This window comes from Rattus rattus, chromosome 2 (assembly GCF_011064425.1).
Source record: "Rattus rattus isolate New Zealand chromosome 2, Rrattus_CSIRO_v1, whole genome shotgun sequence".
Taxonomy (NCBI): Eukaryota; Metazoa; Chordata; class Mammalia; order Rodentia; family Muridae; genus Rattus; species Rattus rattus.
This window is the reverse complement of record NC_046155.1, coordinates 61,898,316-61,922,149: the sequence shown is the minus strand read 5'-3', so window position 1 is coordinate 61,922,149 and position 23,834 is coordinate 61,898,316. Positions and strand designations below refer to the sequence as shown.

Here is a 23,834-nt window from a genome sequence, read left to right as displayed (position 1 = left end):
CTGTCTCCAACAGGAATTGTTTCAAAAGTGCCACCCTGTCCACTTCCTAAATTCAAGGGCCCTGGGTGTCATGGACAAAAGTGCAGCCATTCCCAAGTGAGTGTCCACTCCTGAAGGTGGCTCTGAAATCCTTGGTTTTGAAAGTTGGTGAGAGAGTCTGAGGGGAGGGCAATTCTACCAAGAGCTCTGTGGACCGGCCTGGTTGAAGGGAGACACTTGCTTCTCATCCTGAGGGAAGATGCCTTTACTTCCTCCCAGTCTACAGAGAAGCCCCAAAACCTCAGGGCTTGGCAGGACAAATTCTCACACCCTTGGTGACCTGCACCATATTTTTTCTTCCAGAGTCAGCTCTTCCGAGTCTCTTTCTGCCAAAACCTGCAGTCTATTCCTACCCAATTATGTCCAGGACAAATATCTGCTACAGCTTTTAAGAAACGCAGATGATGTCAGCACCTGGGTGGCGGCTGAAATTGTGACCAGTCATACCTCCAAGGTAGACATCTCCATTGCTCAGAGGTGGAAATGACTTACAGGGTCCACAGTGTCCCTGTGAGATCACAGTCAATCTCTTCTCTGGGTGTAGGGAATCCCACACTTTGTATCTCAGCGCTATAGTCAACCCAAAGCCAATGGAAAGAGTGAAGCCCTTACTAATGCCAACAGAAATATCCAACACTGAGTGCATGGCAGTCACAACCCATCGTGACATACTGTTTCCTCTTTCTACTGGGGCTGATCCAGATCTGTGGATCGCTTGGAAAGTGGGATGTATGAAACCTCCATCAGAGCACTGTACAGGAAACTCTACACAGTCTCTTATATACACACGATCACTCATTCAGTTCTTTTTACACACATGTAATCCTTCACACACAGTCCCTCACAACATATGGTCACACACACACACTGGGGTTGAGAGGGCAGGAAGAGAGAAAGAGAAAAAGAAACCGACTGTCTCATGGACACAAGTCTCTCACAGTTCCTTGTAATTACAGCCCTTCACACACTGTTCTTTACACAGCTATCAGCTTACCTGTAACTATAGCAGGATGCCTGATGGAAGCAAGTTAAAAGTATGGCTCCAGAGTCCTCAGTCTATCATGGTAGGGATGGCAAGATGGAGCTGCTCACAATGGTGGCTAAGGAAGAAAGCTGAGACAAGAAGGAGCCAGAACACATCCTTCAAAGACATGCCTTTTCAGACTCAGTCCAACCACTATGCCCATCCTTTCCCAGTTTTGTCATACTCCATTCAGATTTTGAAACAGTGGAATGAACCATTCATTAGACTAGCGTCCTCATACTCTAATGGCCAATAGAAATGAAAACATAGAGATATGGCTTACAAAATTGGGTGTTTCCCAGTCCAATCAGGTCAACAATAGGATTAACCATCGAATAGATAGTTTCTTACACACGTAATCCTCATACAAACTTTTTCACACTCACCACACAGCTCTCACACACAAAAAAGTCCTCACACTAACTCCCTAGTGCACAGTGGCTCACACTAACTCCCTAGTGCACAGTGGTTCACACTAACTCCCTAGTGCACGGTTGTTCACACTCTTTCCTCACTTAACTCCTCACACACAGTCCATCACTGTCCTTTACATTCAATTACTCCATCTTATTCCTTCACACCTACAGACTCCCAAACACAAACGTCTTCTCACACAGCCCCCCACGTGCAAAATCTTTCACACACAGAACTATTGCTCACATGTGTTCATCCTCCTCAGTTTCTCTCACGCATACTCCCTCACCCCAAGTCCAGTCACAGTACACTCCCATCACCATTGTATCTTGTCCCGTCTTTCCCTGAGCCTTTCAGGGGATGATTTGTCCGCCTGAGCTTCCTTGCTTGCACTAAGGCAGTGATCTTCCTGACTAAATTGTGAGCCACTATTCCTCCCCAGCAGATCCCACACTACAGGCTCTCAGGGGTCTTGTGGGTTCCTAATACTTGGCTCAGTACCTGGTCAAGGTCAAGGTCCAGCTTTTGCAGGCCCAATCCTAGTTCCCCCTTAAGTCCTATGGGCCTTGAGCTAGACTGGGTACAACCTGGACTGCTCACAGACAAGTTCTGGCAGCCTGAAAGGGACAGTCGTAGTGCTCCTATTACCGGGATGAAACATCATGACCAAAGAGCAAGTTGGAGAGGAAAGGGTTTATTCAGCATCACTGTCCATAAGTGAGAATCGGGATCAGAGCTCAAACAGGGTAGGAACCTGAGGCAGAAACTGATGCAGAGGCCACAGAAGGGTGCCACTTACTAGCTTGCTCATCATGGCTTGTTCAGCCTGCTGTTTTATGGAACCCAGGACCACCAGCCCACAGATGTCACCACCCACAATGGACGGGGCCCTTCCCCATCAAACATGAATTTAGAAAATGCTGTAGAGATCTGCGCACAGCCCTATCTTGTGGAACCATTTTCTCAGCAGAGGTTTCCTCCTGTCAGATGACTCCAGTTTGTGCCAAGTTGACATAAATCTAGCCAGCACAGTGACTGTAGCTTGCCTTGGGTCAGTGCCTCCTTCCAGGTTCCCGCCCAGGAAGAGCCAATGTCCACAGCTTCTCAAGATAGTGCTCCCAATCCTGAAGGCCTGCACTTCACCCGGTGGGCAGTCTATTACCCAGGGCTCTAATGTATCCCCTTAGGATGGAGTGGGTTCCTTCCCACACAGACAAACAAAAGGGTTGGCTGAGCATCAGGACGCAAAGGCTCTGTCTATGCTGCAGCTTCTTCCTCTTCAGCATGAAAAGTGGAGACCTCACACCGGGTGGGCACCCTTGACCACCACGCCCACACTCCCTTAAAGATAAATCAAACCCAATGATCAGGGCTCCCCCAGCATGAAACTCACACTATCTATACAAATTCACCGTCCACATTTCTGCCAGGACACGGCAACCGAAGACTTGGGCTACTCAGTTTGCTATGATGCTCTCTGAGTATCATGTGTAACATTAAAATGCGTCAGGGGCTGGGTATGGTGGTGTATGCCTATTATCCTAGCATTTAGAAAGCAGAGGTAAGAGGCTGTCTATGAGTTCAAGGCCAGCCTGATCTATATAGCAATTTCTATTACAGCCAGGGTTACCTAGAGAGACCCTGTCTCAAAAACAAAAAGAAAGTGTCATGTCTCCAACAAGATCCATGTGACTGTCATGTACAAGGGCCAGGAGAAAAATGATGGAACACTTCACAAACCTCAAGTGGCCCTGGGTGTGTTCTCATCCCAGGCACCCAAGTCCCCTCCCAGCCTGAAGGCACACAACCCAAGGGTAAAAGCCAGAGTGATACATCTTGGAGCACAGCAGTCCTTCTGGGTCTGCAAGGTGGGTCATAAGGACATATACCCTGAGCTGTGAGAATCCACCTTAGAAAGATGAGAAGAACAGAGAGCATCCCAGTACAGGGCCTCTGCCACTGCTGTCCCCGAGTCGTTTAGAAGGAGCAGTGTTCAGCAAGGAACCAGGAAATCTCACCGGGAAGACTGCACATCAACCAGTGAGCCTATCACATTTTAAAGCACATGTCGTATTGATGTTTTGCATTTTACTTACTGTGGCGCCAAAACCCTTCAAAGACCGAGTCTTACACCTGTAAACTGATAGCCCCAGAGCACTGTTGAGACATGGAGTTTGGCCCAGCCAGTACAGTGGAGTCAATCAAAGGCCCTGGGGAGAAATAGTCTGACCCATTCAGATGCTGCCCTGAATCCTTGGGGGCTGCCTCAAGCTATCACATATGACAGACACCCCAAGCTTCTCACAGGGAACACTTGGAGCTCTGATCTACCGGCTGCTTTCTTTTTAAACAAATTTAAGTCAGTCAATCACAGGGCTTGGGGCCTTAAGGACCAGCTATTCCAATAGGTCTCCCTGTAGATTTTTTGTCTACTTTTGTTATGCTAATGCAAGGCCCAAGCTTACTGCCCCCCTCAAGCTTGTACCCGCTGAGCTCTAGTGCTGAGCTGCACCCTTTACAGAGCACCATTTTCTCGTTTCAGCTGCAGGTGAACTTGCTGTCCAAATTCCTGCTGATTGCTAAATCTTGCTACGAACAGAGGAACTTTGCAACGGCCATGCAAATCCTGGGCGGGCTGGAACACCTGGCCGTGAGGCAGTCCCCTGTGCGTCCCGTGGGACTCAGGGGGATATGGGCAGGGCAAGTGCATGAGGCCACAAGTTTCTCACTAGTGCTTCCTTCTCAGGCTTGGAGAATCCTGCCTGCGAAGATTGCTGAGGTCATGGAAGAGCTGAAGGCCGTGGAGGTTAGTACAAGTTCTCTGCAGGGCTTGCCCTGAATAACTTACTTCACACTGCTTGGGGAACTCATAACAGACTCCTATCAGAGAACCCTAAACACACAGGGAAGACATGGTAGTGCACATATGTAATTCCAGAACTCAGGAAGCAGAGGCAATCATATCTCTGTGAATTCAAGGCCAGTCTGGTCTACAGAGAGAGTTCTAGGCCAGCCACAGCTACCTAGGGAGGACCTGGCTCAGAGCTGCAGAGAATAGATAACATGTTGCTGCTGGTTTACCTTGCCTGACTTGTTTGACTGGTTTACTAGTTTGACTTCCCAAGGACTACAAGGTATCCTTGAGAAGGGATACGGGTATAAGACAGATCCTGGACCAGGACAAGTAAGAGGCATGATGGTACAGACCTCATTGAGTTGACAGACAGGAAACACAGACCAAATGATTGTGTATTTCCTGGTGAGGCATCAGGAGCCTCACAGACATTAGCCTGAGGCAGACACCCCAGAGTAGCCACAGCCCGTGCTATCCCTGAGCTCAAAGCCCAGCCTCGACTCTCAAGGATCAGGAGAGAACTGATATATGATCACTGTACACGTATGCTCAGGACCTGCAGTAACTCATGCAGACTCCATGTGGGAAGGGAGGTCGGTCACCTGACTCTTCTGGAATCAGAAGTAAGGAACTGGCTGAGTAGTCCTATGGTTATCTGTGTGCCCTGGCAGCAAGCTTACAATGTCTGGGCTTTGGACCTGCAATCCAGGAACCTCAGGTTCATTTTGGACTGGCTGTTCAGTGAGGTATTAGGCAACTTTCATGCCCTAGAGGGACATGTATTAACAGAGACAGGTAGGCTGCCCCCACCACCAGATGATTACCACCTGTCCCTCCCCTGTCGCTATTCCCATCCCTCCCTCCACCCCCTTCACGTCCCTGGCTGATCCTCCAGGTATTCCTGAAGAGCGACAGCCTGTGTCTGATGGAGGGACGGCGCTTCCGGGCCCAGCCTACCCTACCCTCCGCCCACCTGCTGGCCATGCACATCCAGCAGCTCGAGACAGGAGGCTTCACCATGACTAATGGAGCTCACAGGTGGAGTAAGCTGAGGTAAGGGGACTCTATCCTGCCTAGCAGAACCCACTAGTTGACTAGGCGGAGAAGTGGGGGCTTCATTATGACCAAAGCAGGTCACAGATAAAATCAGCAGAGATAAGAAAGCTGCTCCCCGTCCAATTGGTCCCTAAGGTGAGCACATTCAGTGGTATGTCACCTCTAGTCTTAGCTCCTTACCTACTCTTTGGCTTCCTCTGCCCAGAGCCATCCACATGGCCTCAGCCATATCTTCTCATCTCCCGCCTCCCATCTCACTGTCCACAGTAATTAGAGAACGGCCTTGTTGGGTAGATGAGTCCTAGGGGATCTTGTAAATAATGGCCACAACCAGCCCAGTGTAAGATTCCTGCCCCCTCCGAGTGTGTGTGTGTGTGTGTGTGTGTGTGTGTGTGTGTGTTTGTGTGTGTGTGTGTGTACGAGCATGAATATGGGGCCCAAGGTCAACTTCAAGTATGATTCCTTAGGAGCCATTTGACTTGTTTCTTGAGACAGGATTTCTCAGTGGAACCTGAGGCTCAATATAGATTAGGCTGGCTGCCCAGCAAGACCCCAGATTCTGACTAGCTCCATCTCCCCAGTACAAGAGTACAAGTGCTTGCATCGCATCTGGCTAGGGATCCATTCAGGTTCTCATGGTTGTATAGTAGCATTTTACTAGCTGAGCTATCTATCCAGCCCTGAGATCTCCTTTTTAAATAGCCACCTGTTTAAAAAAAAAAAAAAGAAATTAGCCGGGTGTAGTGGCACATGCCTTTGGCGAGGTAGAGGCAGGTAGATCTCTGTGAGTTCAAGGTCACCCTAGCCTACAAGTCAAGTCTAAGACATTAGGGCTTGTTACAGAGAAACCCTGTCTTGAAAAAAATCAAAAAGAAAGGAAGGAAGGAAGGAAATTTACTAAAAGCACATGCTTACTGCAATAGAAAAGAAAGCTATGTTGGCAAAAAAAAAAAAAGGAAATTAAACATGGAGGTAATGGTACAAAAAATGGTGAAGAACTCTCGTCTGTTCTTCATAGCTTTGTGTATGCACAGACGTGACTGTCTTTGAAAGAACAAAAGCAATGAATACACTATTCTCCAGTTCAGGTGGGCAGGCCTGTCTGCAGGTCTGTTGTTCCGCAAGCAGAGTTCCTCAGTGCCCAGTAACCCCCAGAGGTGTGTCCACCTGTGTGTTAACTGAGAAGAGAGTTCCCAGTACAGCGAGCCAGAGCCCCGCCCCGAGCAAAACTAAAGCTATCAGCAAAGGTTTGGGAGGGATTTGTTTGTTTTTCCGTGTTGAAGGCCTCAACTGAAGCAACCTGACATGGATTTTCAATGAATATTTATAAAGGGGGTCCCTTTATGCCCAGGTATAAAGCATGGTTTTACGAATGAGTACAGAAAACCCCATCCTTCGATGCTGCCCTTTGGGAAAGGTTTGAAATGGTTTGAGCCATTCCAGAGAAGACATTAGGATAAGCTGGTCGAGGAGCCTTGTAACCTATGCAAACTAACTAATGAACCTTTTCTTTCCCCACAAAAGAAACATCGCCAAGGTGGCAAGCCAGGTGCACGCTTTCCAGGAGAACCCCTACACGTTCAGCCCTGACCCCAAGCTGCAGGCCCACCTCAAGCAAAGGATCGCCCGTTTTAGCGGGGCTGATGTCGCCATCTTAGCAGCAGACAACAGGGCCAACTTCCACCAGATCCCAGGTGAAAAACACTCCCGGAAGATCCAAGACAAACTGCGGAGAATGAAAGCCACATTCCAGTAGTCAAGAGCTCCACCTGGGTGTAAACTCGAAACAGGACCTGACCAAGGAAGATGGGTCCAGTGGAAAGAACCCCCCAAGGGCTGCTGGGGAAGCTCAGGCACACTGAGTTCCCTTAGGGAAAACAGTTCTTACTTCCCTGAAAGAAGTGGAAATTGCAAGGGACTAGCCTGAGGCCATAGGGAAGGCTGAACCAGCTCCAACCTAGCCCTAGCCCCAAGGCAGGGTGGACATAGCATTCAGTAGGCTTGGTTTTGCTAGAATTTAAAAATCAAATTTAAAAAATGAAAAGGGAATAGATTCAGCTATCCCCAGCTTCGGACCTTCTTAGACCTGGGTTCCTATTTATTTATCATTGACCTCTCCAAAACCCAACACATACCCACATCTGACTCCAAAAGAGCCCAAACATAGCTGCTTGCTGATCGGTGTTTTTGTTTCCACTCAGCAAGAAGGACCAAAACTGTCTTTTGCACTCAGTAGCTCCAAGGGTCTGGAACCTTCCACTGGAGCCCAAGATTTCTAGCAGCCTGTCTTGGCCAGGTTTATAAATCCACCCCATCCTCAGCCTATCCTGCCAAGTCTTCTGGTCTTCTCGGTCCCCAGAGAGCGGGGAGAAGCAGCCTCTGTCCCAGCTGGGCCTTCTGCCTTAGCTGTTGACCCTCCCCGTGGCCTGTTGTTGCTCCCCATCCCCAGCTTAGAACAGCTGCAGTTGACAGGGATGTTGGGCAGAGGCTCTGCCCCCTGGAAAGGGGGAAGAACACTGTGCACTAACAGCAGCACCAATGCAGGTTCGCCATCCTGAGGCCTCTGGGAGCAAAGTCCCTTTTCACTGTCCTGCGGGCCCCAGGAGCAGCGGCCTATCAGCCTTCAGCAGCTGCGCATGCGCACACCCATCCACTGTGTTCCCTTGGCTCTGCACACCACTAGCGCTTTGTTAGACAGACAAAGATGTGAGTCAAACTTGTTGCCTTGGTTGCATCAGACACCTCAACAACTGGCGCTGGGCTTTGGCTCACTGGGAAGCGTTCGTCTGGCCAGGAGGGCTAAGAATATGATAGAGAACTGTAGGTGGGACGCCTTAGGCAGCTGGAAACAACCCAAGCCCTGCCTGCCACAAGACCAAGACTGTTCTGTGTTTTAGAAGTAGGGATTTTGTAGTGAAGCAGCTAGTGGTATTGCTAGGAAGCTGTGACTTGTGACCAAATGCTGGATTTTTAACGCTGAGAGGTGTTTCCTCACATAAATTTGCTGGAGACACCAGACCCTGCTTACACTGGATGTAAGTGGGACTGAGAGTCCTGGCCATGCATATGCAACTTAGTGTTTTGGGACTTTTCTATAAGGATTATGTTCTGTTGATCAACGCCTACCTTTTCAGATTTTGTATCTAGTGCAGGAGGTGTCCAGCGCAAACCAGCATTCCAATGGTGCTGACTTATTGCGTGGGGAAGTGAACAGGCTTTTTGGCTTCAGCACTGTTTGCATGGCGCCCTAATGTCACAAGGTACAGATTTCTAAATAAAGTCATTTCTACCAAGCTACTGCCAAATGGTCCATTTTGTAGATTTCAAAAGCAACAGCCACTCTGAGGCTAAAGTCTTTCTTGGCTGGGCAAGGGCACCTCACCTAAGGTCTCCAAGTGCTTCAACAGGAAAGAAGCCCAACCTAGGACAGAAAGCCCAACTTCCAGGTCATACCACATTCTGCATGACATTCACACCCTCATTATCACAGGGGCCAGATCTGGCAGACTCACCTCTGATGCATCTGTCCTTTCCAAAACCAAGAGTCTGAGGGCCACAGCTCATTTTCCCATAGCACCAACGGCAGAGGGGTGACCTGTGATCTGTCCACTCCAAACAGTTTCCACTGGTCAGCCTGCAGACAAGACAGAACTGGCTGGTTCCCTTGGCCACCCATTGGGACCTCTCCTGAGGCCCCAGTGTCTCAGAGACATGAAGTGGGTGGGGAGTGGAATGCATATCAGTGTACTCATTCTGGACACAGGAAAGATGACAATAGTGCTACCTGCCTAGTGGTGATGCCCAGTTTTTTAAAAAGTAACAACCAGTGGCCCCCAAGGCTCAGTGAACCTCACCTCTCAGGTCCCAGCCCTGTACTGAGCCTGGAGCGCAAGGCCCAGGGTTCGGTCCCCAGCTCCGGGGGGGAGGGGGGGAGAGAATAAGTGTTGAATGGACAAAGATGTCCCACCACTGCCAGCTGCCTTGTCCCAGAGCCACTAAATACCATCATCGCATGGGGCTCAAATGAGGTGATAAAGACCTTGAAAACAACAGGCTGTGACTCAGAACAGGCTGTGACTCAGGGAAGCTAGGCTTGGTATAGCAAGTAGAGTTGACCCTGGCCTACCCCAGTCATGAGGAACACAGCCAGTGGTCCCCTGGTCTTTGTTCAAGCCCTTAGTCACAAATCACTAATGAAACAGCCGCTAATCTTTGCTGCTGCACTGTTGTCTCCCCTTCCACAGCGGGAGACTACTACAATCCCAGAGGCAAGATGGCAAACTGGTACGTCCTTTGACTTCACCGATCTTTGTAAAACTAGGGCTTGTATAGCCAGCCCACGGGCGACAAGGGACTTACTTGCCATCTCAGTATGATTTTTCTTTTTCTTGTCTTAACTACATTGGCCAAGAATTCTACACTAAGACTAACTTTGAGCATCTTTTTCTTGGTCTTAATCTTGAGAGAAGTGGTGATATTTTGTTGCCTTTGTTAATAGATACATTTTACTACACTAGAAGGGTTCTTTTTTTTTTTTTTTTGTAGTGTGTGAACTAAGATTTCAACCCAGCGACCATTGATCGCTATCAAATCTAGCACCCAAGTGGCCTTCTTAGCTAGATTGGTAAATTAGATAAAACATATATGCCCATCTTCCAAAGCCCACAGCCAAATGAGAGTGGTCCTACTAATCGCATGTATGAACAACACATTCTGATGCACTAGCCATAAAAGGTGCCAGAGTTTTGTGTTTCTGGAACTTTCCATGGGCTGTTTATGGGTAGTAATTAATGGGCGTAACACAAATCTAAAAACAAAAAATAAACAAAAAACCGAGCTGACTCCTCCTATCTGTCCTCTTCATTCGCTCTTATTATATTGTACCTTAATTAAATTTTTTAATTAAAATTTTTTACACATTCTACTTTGTGTAACAGGGCAAAACTGTGTTCTTAGGGCTTAGCCCCCTAAGGAAAGGGCTAAAAAAAGGATGGGCTAGAATAAGCAAGGCACAGACCTAGAGGAACTAGGCAGTCGAGAGGGGCGGGGCGGCTAGACGATGGGAGGGTCGCGCCGACCAGGTTCAGACGCAGAGGGCGGTGCGGGGTCCTTAGAGCGTGTGTGGGCGGCTCTGGAGGAGCCCTCCTCTCGGGTGAGGCCACGCCTCGGAGTACACGCACCTCTACCTGGCTCAGGGATGCTGCTCCGTCCCCGGAGGTTGCCCGCTTTTGCTCCGCCGTCGCCAGGTAGCCCCGACGCCGAGCTACGGCCGGCCGGGGACGTCCCGGTGACTACGTCTGATGCCTTCGCTACTTCGGGCGCGATGGCGGATCCTGGCTCGCCCAAGGCTCCCGTGTCCCCGGGCTCGGCGCAGCGCACGCCCTGGAGTGCCCGAGAGACGGAGCTACTTCTGGGCACGCTGCTGCAGCCGGCGGTGTGGCGCTCACTCCTGCTGGACCGCCGGCAGGCTCTACCCACTTACCGCCGCGTGTCCGCCGCACTGGCCCGTCAGCAAGTTCGGCGCACGCCCGCTCAGTGCCGCCGTCGCTACAAGTTCCTCAAGGACAAACTCCGAGACTCCCAGGGCCAGCCGTCCGGACCCTTCGATGACCAGATCCGCCAGCTCATGGGGCTATTGGGTGACGATGGGCCGCCGCGGGTCCGCCGCCGTTCTGCTGGTCCTGGACGTCCCCAGCGCCGTGGTCGCTCAGCCTTCTCCGCGTTAGCACCCGCACCTGCAGTGGTGGAGCAAGGTAGGAGCAGCCATGTGGATAAGAATGGTCTGGGTCTCCTGGGGAGGGGCGGAGCCCTGAGATGGGATTCCGAACGTTCCGCGCGTTTCTCTCGTAGAGGCCGAGCTGCCGCTGGCTGCGGAAAACGCCGAACCTGCCCCCGCGCTCAGATTCAGCTCGTCCACTACGAAGTCTGCAGGCGTCCGCCGCATTACCAGCTCCCCACCTCCTACGGCCATCGACACCTTGCCTCCTGAGCCGGGCCATACCCTCGAATCCTCCCCGACGCCAACCCCCGACCACGACACGGAGAACCCGAATGAGCCTCCTGGCCTTTCCCAGGGCCGTGCTTCCCCTCAGGTTGCTCCCCAGTCTCTGAATACCGCATTGCTGCAGACCTTGACGCACTTGGGCGACATCTCAACAGTTCTGGGCCCTCTGCGCGACCAGCTTTCGACCCTGAACCAGCACGTGGAGCATCTACGAGGTTCCTTCGACCAAACCGTTTCTCTGGCTGTGGGGTTCATTCTGGGCAGTGCAGCCTCCGAGCGGGGCATCCTTGGGGACTTGCGACAATAAAGAAGCTTTGTTATTAGTCCTCTCCAGAACCGACCCCTAGTCTACCTACACCCTAGTTACTGTCCCTATCCCCACCCCCCTAACCTAGGTTCTTACCAAAATAAAGATTGTGTTTTCTACTTAATCCTGTGAATGAGTTCGGACTCCAGGTCTCGGTAAGAATGGACCCCTGAGGGTAGAGGTTAAAAGATGCGGCCCCTCACCTCACATTTGTGCAGCTTTTCGGTGAAGATTTGGCTCAGTGGTACACAGTTGTTACGTGATGTTTGGGGCACCAACCTTCTCAAGGTGCGGAACCCCTCCCACCAGGACCAACGGGTCAGCAGTGAGTGAAGCCCGGGGGCTGGCTGAATAAGGTATGTGGATGACCGGTAGGGTAAGAAGTTGAGGGGCCTTTCCTGAGGACTCATGCTATTGAGTAAAACATCCCTAAAGTTCCTGTCTATCCTGGCTCAAACTCAATTTGAATACTCTGATCCGTGTGTACGGGAATAGTCAGGAGCACTGTTTCTTGGAAAACTTCCCCGGAGGTGTCAGGTTTGTCGAGAGAGGCTGGGCTCCTGGGTATCAACAACTCCATAGGACATAGCAAAGCCAAGCTTCCCTGCTAGAACTTTAAAAGCTGAAATTCCAAGGTCCTCGGGGACTAGAGAATCAGTGGGGGAGGGCTTGGGTGCAGTTAGAGAAAAGGAAGCGGCTGCCGGCACTTCACTAGCATAACAATACAGGCTCAGACTGTGGCTCCGATTTACAAATTCTGGGCCCATCCGGCCACTGCTACCCCGTAGACTAAGGCAGTCTACGTTAAGGGAAGTCCTGAGGAGTTTATCCAGGTGGTCCCAAGGTCACAACTCCACCCCTTCCTGAAGACTTGGAATAGACCCTTACACACTGACCAGTGTTAGTGTTTCCAACCAGGTCCTGGGACCCCCTTCTGTGAGAGACAAACTTGGACATGATCCCACTGTACAATAAGCCCCTAAAACCTTATGGATGAGCCCGCTCTGCAAATGCCTGCCCAGCAAACACACCTGGTAGTTTAGAGCCACAGGGTAGGGGGCCTCGGATACAGCCCAGGTGCCTCAAAAGTTTTATTTCCCCTAGCCGGTGATGGTGGCGCATGCCTTTAATCCCAACACCAAGAGGCAGTAAGATCTCTGAATCTGAAACCTGTTTACAGAGTGAGTTCCAGGACAGTTAGGGTTGAGAGAGAAACCCTGTCTCAAAAAAAAAAAAAAAAAAAAAAAAAGATTGTATTTTTCAACAAATGTACCCACAACTAAGATGGGAATCTTAGTCCTGGAGAAGTTGGTCCCTGGACTCTGAATAGATTTCAGCTGAGGGTCTGGGCTGAGTTACTTGAGAGCCCAAGGTGACCACAGGAGGAATCATTCTCAAACCTGCCTCAATCTTCAAACTTGGGAAGAGGAGTTTTGTCTATTTTTAATCGCCTTAATAATATAAAAAGTGTTGAGTTTTTGTGTGTTTACTAGGGCTGATACTTTATCTGACCTGCCCTGCTTTCTGGAATTTGGCTTGAAACAGGATTTCACTATGTGATTCTGTCTGGCCTTCAGTTCCCTATGCAGACCAGACTGACCTTTTAGATCTGCCTGCCTCTTGAGTGTTGGTATTAAAGGTGTGAGGCAAAACACTCAGTCCAGTGGTTCTCTCTCTCTCTCTCTCTCTCTCTCTCTCTCTCTCTCTCTCTCTCTCTCTCTGTGTGTGTGTGTGTGTGTGTTCGTGCTGAGAGTGTCGTATGTCTTAGAACTCTGTAAATCAGATTGGCCTTCTACTCAGAGACCGGTCTGCCTCTGCCTCTGAGCGCTATAGACATGGGCCATGATGCCTGTCATAGCCCAATTATTTCTTGTCTTTAAACCTGTTTGTTATCGTCCCAGTTGGGTATGAGGTTCACACCTTCTTTTACAGCTAATGGACTTATGGAAATGCCCTTAGAAGTGGGGCGTTTTATTTTCTCCCTCATCCCAGTGAACTGTGTGCTACCCACTTAGAGTTCTCTGCTGTGTAGCCTGTCAGTATAGAGTCAGTACAACAAGTAGGACGGTTTGGGTAGTCTTCCAGTTTCTGAGCCAAGTAACCGAGCTGTCGAGTGCTGACCCTGAGTTGGGAGCAGGCTCCTGTAAAAAAAATACTGGGATGAGCCTTTGGGTACTGCCCTCTAGTATTGGGCTATTCCTGAAGCAAAGGCTTTGTATGTGAACCCTCAAATCTGAGAACCAGGCTATCCCCTTCATCGCTCATGCTGTCTGGACTTCTCATCCCATCTAAAAATCTATGCTCTGGGGCTACCAAGTTTATGCCTAATGGGATCTGGGCCTCAGTAAAGTCAACTCTTCCAGTGGTTCGGTATATTGTTAATAAAGGTATATTGTTAATATAGTTAAAGAACCTCACCAGTTTGGGGCTCTTTATATCCCAGAAGTAGTTGACTTCTGTTTATGTGACATTCGTTAAGTTTTCTGGTTTGGTTGGGGGTTTTGGTTTGGTTTGGTTTGGTTGGTTTTTGGTTTGGTTTTACTCTGATGGAAACAAGAGGCAAGACACTGTCTATGGCAGTGCAACTGTGTCTTCTTCTTACTCTTCCTAAAATTTAGCCAATGTGATACACTTGCTTGCACGGAGCCCTCAGCTCAAGCCCTAACACCACCAGTACATAAACAAGTGCTTCACAGCTTTAAGTTCCTAATTTCCTGTCGCCTGTTTCTTATCGGTCTGAGTTAAAGCTTGGTCTTCACATGATTCTTGCTATTGTATCCAGCATACAATGTCCCAGTAATGGTTCTTTTTTTTTTTTAATTTAATCTTGTGAAGCCTCAGAATTCCTTCACAGCCCTGGGACTATTGACTTTCCTAACCTAACTAAGACATTGAATCTTGGTCTAGTGTATCTGTAGAGAACATATCCTGTGGTTTTGGAAAACCCTCTTTGTATGACTTAGAGGGTATGGAGATTTCCTCTTCCCCACAACTCACACCAACATCCTAAAGGTCTTTGGACGTCTGTGCCCACCATAGGTCTGTCTGTCTTATCCTTGGTCACCTGCTGGCTTCATCTTCTATTTGTAACAGAGACAGTTCATGGCTTTCCCCAGGCCTTGGACATCACAATTCCTTTCCTCACCTGGGAGCCTAGTTTCAGCCTGTTGCACACATGTGAGCAGTTGCTCTTGGGAATTTTCTGTTAAATGAGACCAGTTACTCCCTTCCTGTTGGAGCTGAGCCATGGACACTTGCGTCTCTATTCTCATGTCTTTTTATGATGCCCATGCCAATCTAACAGAGTCTTACTCTGTGACGGTTGTAGCATTTACCGGTTGTAGCATCTCATTAGTATTTCACTATCTACATGACTGACTATGCCTTTAAACCCGGCCTGCTGGGGCATCTGATGAGATGAAGCCCCACATTCCTCTCTGGCCCCATGCTTTCACTTGTTTGTGCCCTGGCCACTCTGGTCTCTTGACTGCACAGGACCCTCAGGGTTTAGACGCCTTTGCCCTCAGCCCCACGTGTGACTCTATCCTAGGATATGCTACCTAGATTCAAGTCAGTTATTTTATTTTTTCTGAGACAAGGTTTGCTGTGTAGCCCTGGCTATCCTGGAACTTGTTCTGTAGACCAGGCTGACCTCGAACTCTGAAATCTACCAACACTGCCTGGCTTTTAAGTGAGTTCTTTTTTTAAAGTTTGGTTTATTAATTAATTTTTTTATTTATTATATATAAGTACACTGTGGTTGTCTTCAGACACACCAGAAGAGGGCATCAGATCTCATTACAGATGGTTGTGAGCCACCATGTGGTTGCTGGGAATTGAACTCAGGACCTCTGGAAGAGCAGTCAGTGCCCTTAACCACTGAGCCATCTCTCCAGCCCCGTAAGTGAGTTCTTAGTAACAGATCTCTTCTCCCACATGGCCTGTACCCACTGGTTACTCATCATCTTTGTCCTTTGTTTCCAAGATAAGATCTTAAACCTTATCCTGCTTAAATATGTGTCATCTAACCTGGGCAGAGGTGGGTCAGGTCTTTAATTTCAGTACAAGGGAGACAGAGACAGATGGATCTCTGTGAATTTGAGGTCTAAAGAGCAAGTTGCAGGACAGCCAGGGCTATACAGAGAAACCCTGTGTTGAAGAACAAACAAACCAAAATGTGCTGTCTCTCAATCTTTGATGTGTCTGCCGTTCTCTTAGCACCAGTGAACCCAGTACCCTTCCCCCATGCAGTGCTGAGCAGTATTCTGGGATTCCAGAATGTTCCTAGAACTCACCTGAGCCCTTAGAATGTGGCCAAGTATAGCCACAAAATTAAATTTTATTTTATTTGACATAGGATCTCACCCTGTAGTCCAGGCTGTCCTTGAACTCACAGAAATCTACCTGCCTCTGCCTCCCGACTGCAGGTATGCAGTACCAAACCAAACTAGAACAGGACCCCTCCTGCTTTTCTATGAGCTCATCTTATTAATGAACTGTGTCCACAGACCACCTCCGAACTGAGAAAGACCTGAGCATGCCCTTCTGAAAGTCACACACTCTAAGGTCACACATCAAGGGACACGAGGGTCCCCTGAGGGGCGGCGACCAGTGTTCCCTAAAGTACCGGCATTATGGTGGTTTGGCAAGATGCTTGGATGCCTGAGGCCAGTCAGGACTGAGCTAACAGCTGACGCTTTCCTAGCACTGGCAGTGCTCCTGACGCCCGCCCGCCGAGCCTGATAACGAGGCGGAAACAAGCACTCTAATCTATGCTTAAGTGTTCCAGCAGGGGGCTTACAAGCACAATGCGCAGCTGCAGGTTTCCTCTCCTAATCTGAGGATCTGGCCTCCCCTCGCACCCCTTGATGGGGGACGTCTTTCAAACTTGGCCCCAAGCTCACATATTCCTTTCCCGCCGAGCCCTCCTGATAGTTTTGGTGAACTATAGCCGGCAGTGGGCTAAACAGAAGCAAGCCCCTTCCTAAACCCACAGAAAAAAGCACTTTGCTCTGGGAGCAGCCCCACCCCTACCCCCGAAGGATTAGAGGCTGGAACAGAAGGCATCCCCTCCGTAGATTAGCATTAGGACCTAACCTCCTGAGAATCTAGAAACCCCGGACCAGTTAGGACGTGGTGACGTCCACACAATCCCCACCCACCCCACCCCCTTCTGCTCTCTGTTAGAAGCGCGAACAGCAAGCGGGTTTGGGTCAAGAGGTAAGGAGGACCTGAAGAATGGACAGGGGTGCGTGAGGGTTGGAGACAAGTGTGGAAGGCGAATGAGGGTCTGTACTAGGAAGATCTGTAGGGACCGTGGAGGAAGAGAGTTAGGAAGTCTTGGGCGAGGTAGATACAGTGTAGGAAGGCGGAGCTTATCACGAAAGTGAATGGGGGAGGCTGGCTGGGCCAAGGGTCCCTGATGGTGGGAGTTGCTCAGTGTTCTAAGTCCCCCGCAGGTCACTCTTTAATACCTAGGCTCCCTGGAGCCCGTGTGCCCTTCTTGGGGGAGTGCTATGGCCGCTTCATCGGCCTGGAGATGGTGCTTACTGGGCTTCACAAGTTTCCGTGCAGGAAGCATTCTCTAGAGGGGCTTTAGAATTAAGAAGATGAAAGGGGGACGTTCGGGACTACTTTGGGGTGCGGAAAGGGGTGTTTGCTGGAGGGGTGGAGGAGAAGAAGCAGACACGACTGCGTTTAAGCCTAGAGATCAGTCTTGGGGCGATCTCGTCTAAAGGCTTAGACGAGAGAAAGTATGTGGCTCTGCTGATGGGAGGTCAGCCCAGTAGAACCGTGAGGAAAGGGGTGAAATGAAGAGACCCAAAAGGTACATTTCAGTGTCGATGACTTCAGATTCATTTGTTAAAGCTTTGGGCACAAGAAATAATGACTCCTTCAAATGCCTCTGTTGTTGGGTTGGAGAGATGGCTTAGCCGTTAAAGGCTAGGCTCCCAACCAAAAATATTTTTAAAAGCCTCCGTTGACTTAAGGAACACTTAAGTAGTTGGGGAGGAGCCCTAGGGCAGCTCCACCCTACTACGGGACAACCGCACTACAAGCTGGAACTGCTTCGTGTGTGCCTTCTGTAAAGCCTGTTTTGTGTGGTGCTGAGGCTCAAATCCAGGTAGGTATGCTAGGCAAGCACTCTACGAGTTACAACCTCAGCCTAAAATTAAACAAACAAAACACTATTTATTAATGCACGGCGCACACAGCAGGGTGTGGAAGTCAGAGGACATCCCCCCCTTTGGTTTTTGTTTTTTTTTTTTCCCCCGGAGCTGGGGACCGAACCCAGGGCCTTGCGCTTCCTAGGCAAGCGCTCTACCACTGAGCTAAATCCCCAACCCCGTGTCAGAGGACATCTTGATGGAGAAGTTCCTCTCTTTCTCTTGGGTTTGAGGATAGAACGCAGGTCGCCAGTCTCCTGTGGCAAGCAGGTTCACCCTCTGAGCCATTCTGCCCGCTCAGTTTTGTTTTGTTTCTGTGGTTTTGTCTCTTTAGGTAACCCGGGCCTGGCTTGGAACATGTGGTTCTCCTCTTCTTCAGCATCCGGCATGCTGGGATTACAAGCATGAGCTGTGTGTGGCTTTGTATCTGCGTTGTTTGTTTGTTTGCTGGTTTGTTTTTATGAGAGTTTTCTCCCCGCACTCCTTTCTTGCTATTTTCAGTTGTTAGTTCCCTGAAAGCGCAACTCTCTCTTCTCTTTTTGTTCCGCCAACTCTGATCCTAGACCCTCTGGGTGGCTACAGGGAACCAGGCAAAGGTGGTTTTGGTTGCCAGGGTTACCAAAACAAAACTCCACCCGGGCTGCTCTGTGGCTACCTGACATATACCCTGTGTGACTCCACTTGGCCTTGACTTTCCCTGCTTGCCTAGCCGTTTCCCTCGGGTGAGGGAAGGGATCTGCTTAAATTGATTCTAGCAAATCCTAAACCTCTTTCAACTTTAATTACCACCTTGAAGACCCTGTCTTCAGATACAGCTATAGTGGAAACTGAGGCTTCACAGTAGTAGAGAAAGCATTATCGGGAGAAATCATTTTGTCCCAACTAGGCCACCGTAGGCTGCCTGCTATCTCTAAGGAGAGCACCTTAGGGAAGGCTTAGGTTTCCTGACAGCGCTCCTACTAAGGTAAGCTCTGCAGCATTAGTGCAACTTGCTAGATCGTGTTCTGTGCAGGGTGGGGGTGGGGGGTGGGTTCAGCAAAGTGCTTGCCTCCAAGCCTGATAACTTAAGTGTGATCTTGGGTCCTACTTAGTGGCAAGATAATCAGCTCCCTCAAATTGTCCTCTGACCTCTACATGCATGCGCTACCTCCTCCCCCAAATAAATAATAGATAAATGTAATTTTTTTTACTGGAGGGCTGGAGAGATGGCCCTGGGTTCGGTCCCCAGCTCCGAAAAAAAGAAAAAAGAAAAAGGAAAAAAAACAAAACAAAACAGAAAAGCCTGTAGGAAAAGGCACAGAATAAAACTAGGAAACTTGAAGACTAAGGGGAGGGCTGGGCAAAGGCTGGCAGATCTCGCCTTCCTTAACAACTTGTATAGAATTCCTCTCTACAGCCTCAATTTGCCCAAGTGTGGAACAATTGGGGCCGTACAGCCATTCCTGAATCAGCAGGGGGCACCATCATAGATTTCCCCCGCGAGTACCTGAACTGCAGATGATTCTGAGCCCTGTCAGTGTACAATGGTGCAGCTCTGTAGGATGCTTAAACAAAGCTGAGGATACTTCTGAACCTTCAGTTCCTTCGCCATCTGAGTCCAGGATCTCTGGGCTCTGCTTCACTGGAGAACTGAGAAGCCAGGGAGCTTTCCCGTTGCTGAGTGTTTGATGATACTGCACGGGACACTGAAACAGGCATGGGCAGCTGATGAGAAGGTGGCATTTTGGCCACTCCACCCCTCTTCACCTGCCTACCACCTACAGGCCCTGAGCCCTTGTGGCCCTTCTGAGTTAGGAAACATGATTATGTGTACAGCATTTCAGCCGCATGGTCCCAGTGTTCCCCGCTCCTCCTTAGGAGGAGCCCTACACCAATGCCCCTCACCCCACCTAGGCACAGCACTTCGGAGGGTGTATTTCAGCACCACCCATTCCTGGGATGGATGAAGTGGACCAGAGACACAAAGCTCTCAGAGGTGCAGGTGAGTGGGGCAGCACTGGGCTAAGCTGGGGTGCATCAAAGGCATTCACCACCATGCCCAGTCCAGCTAAGGAAGTTTAAAGGTTTTTTTCTTTTTTCATTTGTTTTTCGAGATATAGTTTCTCTGTGTAGCTCTGGCTGTTCTGGGCTTCTTTATTTCTGCAGATAAACGTGGTTTTAGAGTCATCAAATGAAACAAAAGTCAAATTTGGTGCACCTTTCTGGGGGCTTCAACATTCACTCTTGGCTTTCTCCCTGTCTTCCACCCTGGACCATAACTCAGAGCTACTACGTTCTTAGGTGCTCTTGCTCTTGCTCTTGCCCTTGCTCCAGACTTTCATTGCCCTCTGACTCCTCCTGGGGGGCTCTGTCGAGTGTGTCGAGTCTCCTGACCTCTGTGTGTACTTCCTGCCAGGATAAACTCTGGCAAACTACTTCGCAGACCATGGCACCCAGGTACATGCACTGGGAACACTGGGGTCAGCCTTGTCTGTGGGTCCCAGAATTTATGTGCTATGCCCGTGACAATGTATGGCCTTTTGAGAAAGTACTTCATTCTGTGGCCTCCCACTGGCAGTTCACAAATCATGCCTGGTCAGTGTTCATTTTTTACATTCCTGGCATGTTAGCCCCATCCTGTATCTGGTGGTGTGAGCTCTCCCAGTCCACAGATGGGACTTTATAGCTAGTTTTGTTTGTTTTGTTGGGTTTTGTTCTTTAATGATTTTTTTCTTTGCATTATTCTTGTGTCTGTGTGAGGGTATCCAGATCCCCTGGAACTGGAGTTACAGACAGTTGTGAGCTGCCATATGGGTGCTGGGAATTGAACTCAGGTCCTCTGGAAGAGCAGCCAGTGTGCTTAACCATTGAGCTGTCTCTCCTATCCCCATTTAAGAGTTTCTTTGCTGTACCCCTGACTGTCCTGGAACTAGATTTGTAGATCAGGCTAACTTCAAACTCAGTACTTAGATCTGCCCAGATCAACTAAAGAAGTCACTCTCCCCAACCCTGACCCCGACAGGGTTTCTTTGAGTAGCCTTGGCTGTCCTGGAACTCGCTCTGTAGACCAGGCTGGCCTTGAACTCAGAGATTTACCTTCTTCTGCCTGCCTAGTGCTGAGATTAAAGTCTTGCACCACCACTATTTCAGTAGCTGAAGTTTTAAAGCTATTCTTTCACTGAAGCCAACCCTGGGAAATAATTATAGGTGAGTACACAGATTCCAAAAAACAAGCCGGCTGTGGGCTTATTGTGTGTGAATATCTTTATTGTTGTCATTTTGTTTTTTTAAGAAATGATTTCTCTATGTAGTTCTGGCTGTCCTGGAACGTACTATGTAGATGAGTCTGGCCTAGAACTCACAGAGATCCTCCTGCTTCTGTCTCCTGAGTGCTGGCATTAAAAGAATGTGCCACCACATCAGACCTGTGTGTAAAGCTTTTTACCACAATCTGCAAGGATAATTTATTCAATTAAAAAAAAGGTGTTGGCAAACTGGTTTTCGTACTGAGAAATAAAAACAAAGATTATCAGCCTTGCAGGTAAGAAAGAGCCGTGGAAGGAAAGGGGGTGTTGTGTTTATCAGTTTGGAGTCTCTGGGAGCTCTCTAAGATCCTAGCCGAAGGCCACCATGGTGTCAACAGCCAGGAACACACTTAGCAACTTTTCCAGAGTAGAGAATAAACAGAGGACCTGAGGCTGCCTTGACTGAATCGTTGGTGTGAGTCTTCCTGACCCAGCACTTCATCAGCAGAGGAGCTGACAGAGTCTTCCAGCAACTTCCTGGAGCACCATGGCCAAGAATCAGCAGCTGCCCCTTGGGGAGGAATGTGGCACCAATCTGTAATAGTGTGCATTGATCTGGGGTTAGAGTGCCCTTGACAGTCCTACACTGAGGGCAACTGGGACTTGGGTTACTGGGACATGCAGCAGGGGGCACTCATTCCCAGGACCCTCTTCAGGCTTCAGGAAGGTGAGGTTGACCTTTGTGTGTCATGCCCACGTGTACTGCAAGTTATGGTGAGAGAAGAGACATGAGCCTGTCCTATAGCTCTGGGTTCTCAGCAAGCCAACATTGGACCATAGAGACCTAGGCTTCCCTTTCTCTGTGTTTGTGCTGTAGGGATGTTTACAATGAGCCCATGCCTTATATAAAATCTGCACTGAGGTGTACAGTAACTATCGTCTCAACAGAGCCTCCGAGAACTACAGGAGCCTAGAGATAGCTGAGTATAGGGAATAGGGGCGCTGCCTGTGATTCTGTAGTTTGCTTAATGTACCAATCGAGGTCCTGAGTGCCATGATAGCTGTCATACCCTTCCCTCAGTGGGTGAGGACTTGCATGATGGGCACCTCGGTGGTCCAATAAGCTGAGCTAACTGTTCTCCCTATAGCAAACTACTCCAGAGACTAGAGACTAATAGATCGTGGAGAGCACAGCAGGCTTCAAGAGTGCTGTGAGATGTAGACCTTGAGTTCTTGGGGACACTGTGGCTCTCAGGCCAGAGGCTCACAGGAATCCAGCCTCCACAAAGAAGCGATTCCTATGTCTCAGTGTTCCTCCCTTGCTGGTCTTCTAGCTGATGGCTTGGCATCGGTAGTCCCAGGGTTTGACCCACTTTGTCTTTGCTCCTTGGAGCCCTCAGTCTCCCCAGATCTGCAGTGTTCCCATAGGCAGGGAGGATCCAGCCCCCTCCCTCATTCCTTAGCCATTATCCTCAAGGCTTATCCTAGCAGCCGCTGGACCCTACCCTCCAAACCTCTCCCTCCTACTGGGTTGCTAGTTAGCACCTGGGGAAAGAAGCATGGCGCTTTGCTTTCCTGCTGGGAAGCTCCTCCGTGTGTCCTCTCTTCTTTCCCTGTCCTGTACTCAGGCAGTGGTCCATGATGGGAGGTGCCCACTGGTGACAGTTCAAGAGGTTAAGGAGCAAGTGAGGCCCAGCCTGGGGTAGATGTATGTGGGGAGTTGCTACTGGACAGAACTGGTAGCCACTTGCTGAGCCCAATTTGAGGCTAACAGGATGAAGGTCCCACACCTTCCAGGATCCGTGGCTCAAAGGGCAAGAGGCAGTCCCGGCAGCTCAGCTCACAAAGGCTTACTTTCCTCCGTTCTTAAAGACGACACCCACAAGTCTCCCAATCCTGGGTTCTCTTGTCTCTGTTTCTTGGCTGAACAAGTTCCCAAGAGTCTGGCCCTCTAAAAATGTAAGCCAACTTATGCCACCCCCAGGGAGGGCCCTACCAAGATTCCTGGGACTCCTCATTCCCTTGTGTTTATACGCTTTGATCACACCTTCCGGTCTGTTCCCTTGATGTGACCCCTCCATTGTCCCTCATACCAATGTGATATCTAACATCCAGTGTGACTCCCTCAGTGTGATACTACCAATGTCCATCCACCCAATGCTATATTCCTCACGTCCCTCCCATCGTGTGACAAACCCCAGTGTGTTACTTGTAACATCCTTCCCTTGATGTGAGACCTTCAGTTGTAATACCCACATTGATACCTCTGATATTCCTCAGTGTGACACTCTCAATGTGGCCCCAGTGATGTCGCTCCCCACAGTGTGATTCACACACACCACACCCCCTCAACACACACACACATCAGACCACAGTCATGGGGAAAAAGCACAGTGTAGCAGAGCAGCTTGGTCCAAACATTTTATTTTTGTCAGCTTTCCTGATCTTTTTTTCTTTCTTCCTTCCTTGCTTGCTTGGTTCCTTTCTTTCTCTCTCTCTCTCTCTCTCTCTCTCTCTCTTTCTTTCTTTCTTTCAGTTCTGGAAATTGAACCCAAAGAGCCCCTCATTCATCAATGGTTCAGCTTCTCTAGAACTTCGGCTCAAAAAAATCAACCACACCCATTATTAAAAAATGTAATAATGGTGAGAAGAAACCACACAGATTGAACCCAAAGCCCACCCACGGACCCCTCAGCTGGTCCTTTTACCTCCTCCAACATCAGACCCAAGGTCACCCACTAGTGT

At 49.3% G+C, this 23,834-nt stretch overlaps 2 protein-coding genes across 3 annotated transcripts in view; both read left to right on the top strand.

The window, feature by feature from the left end:
• Nucleotides 1-8,684, top strand: part of Kndc1 (kinase non-catalytic C-lobe domain containing 1) — a 48,862-nt gene extending 40,178 nt beyond the window's left edge. Inside the window, exons 25-30 of the mRNA XM_032892353.1 lie at nt 14-96; nt 343-493; nt 4,020-4,142; nt 4,224-4,283; nt 5,227-5,384; nt 6,912-8,684. Of these exons, the coding sequence (XP_032748244.1) occupies nt 14-96; nt 343-493; nt 4,020-4,142; nt 4,224-4,283; nt 5,227-5,384; nt 6,912-7,143 (807 nt within the window). The 3' untranslated portion in view covers nt 7,144-8,684. The remainder of the gene's footprint in view (nt 1-13; nt 97-342; nt 494-4,019; nt 4,143-4,223; nt 4,284-5,226; nt 5,385-6,911) is intronic.
• A 1,855-nt stretch (nt 8,685-10,539) lies between these two features.
• Utf1 (undifferentiated embryonic cell transcription factor 1) lies at nt 10,540-11,710 on the top strand. 2 transcript variants are annotated; one of them, XM_032895593.1, is made up of 2 exons: nt 10,540-11,140; nt 11,238-11,710. In XM_032895593.1, the coding sequence occupies exons 1-2, from the start codon at nt 10,585-10,587 to the stop codon at nt 11,696-11,698; spliced, it is 1,017 nt and encodes a 338-aa protein (XP_032751484.1). In that variant the 5' UTR covers nt 10,540-10,584; the 3' UTR covers nt 11,699-11,710. The 2 variants fall into 2 exon arrangements, with proteins under 2 accessions (XP_032751484.1, XP_032751483.1); XM_032895592.1 differs by having other exon boundaries at nt 10,585-11,127; nt 11,240-11,698.
• Nucleotides 11,711-23,834: the final 12,124 nt, after the last annotated feature.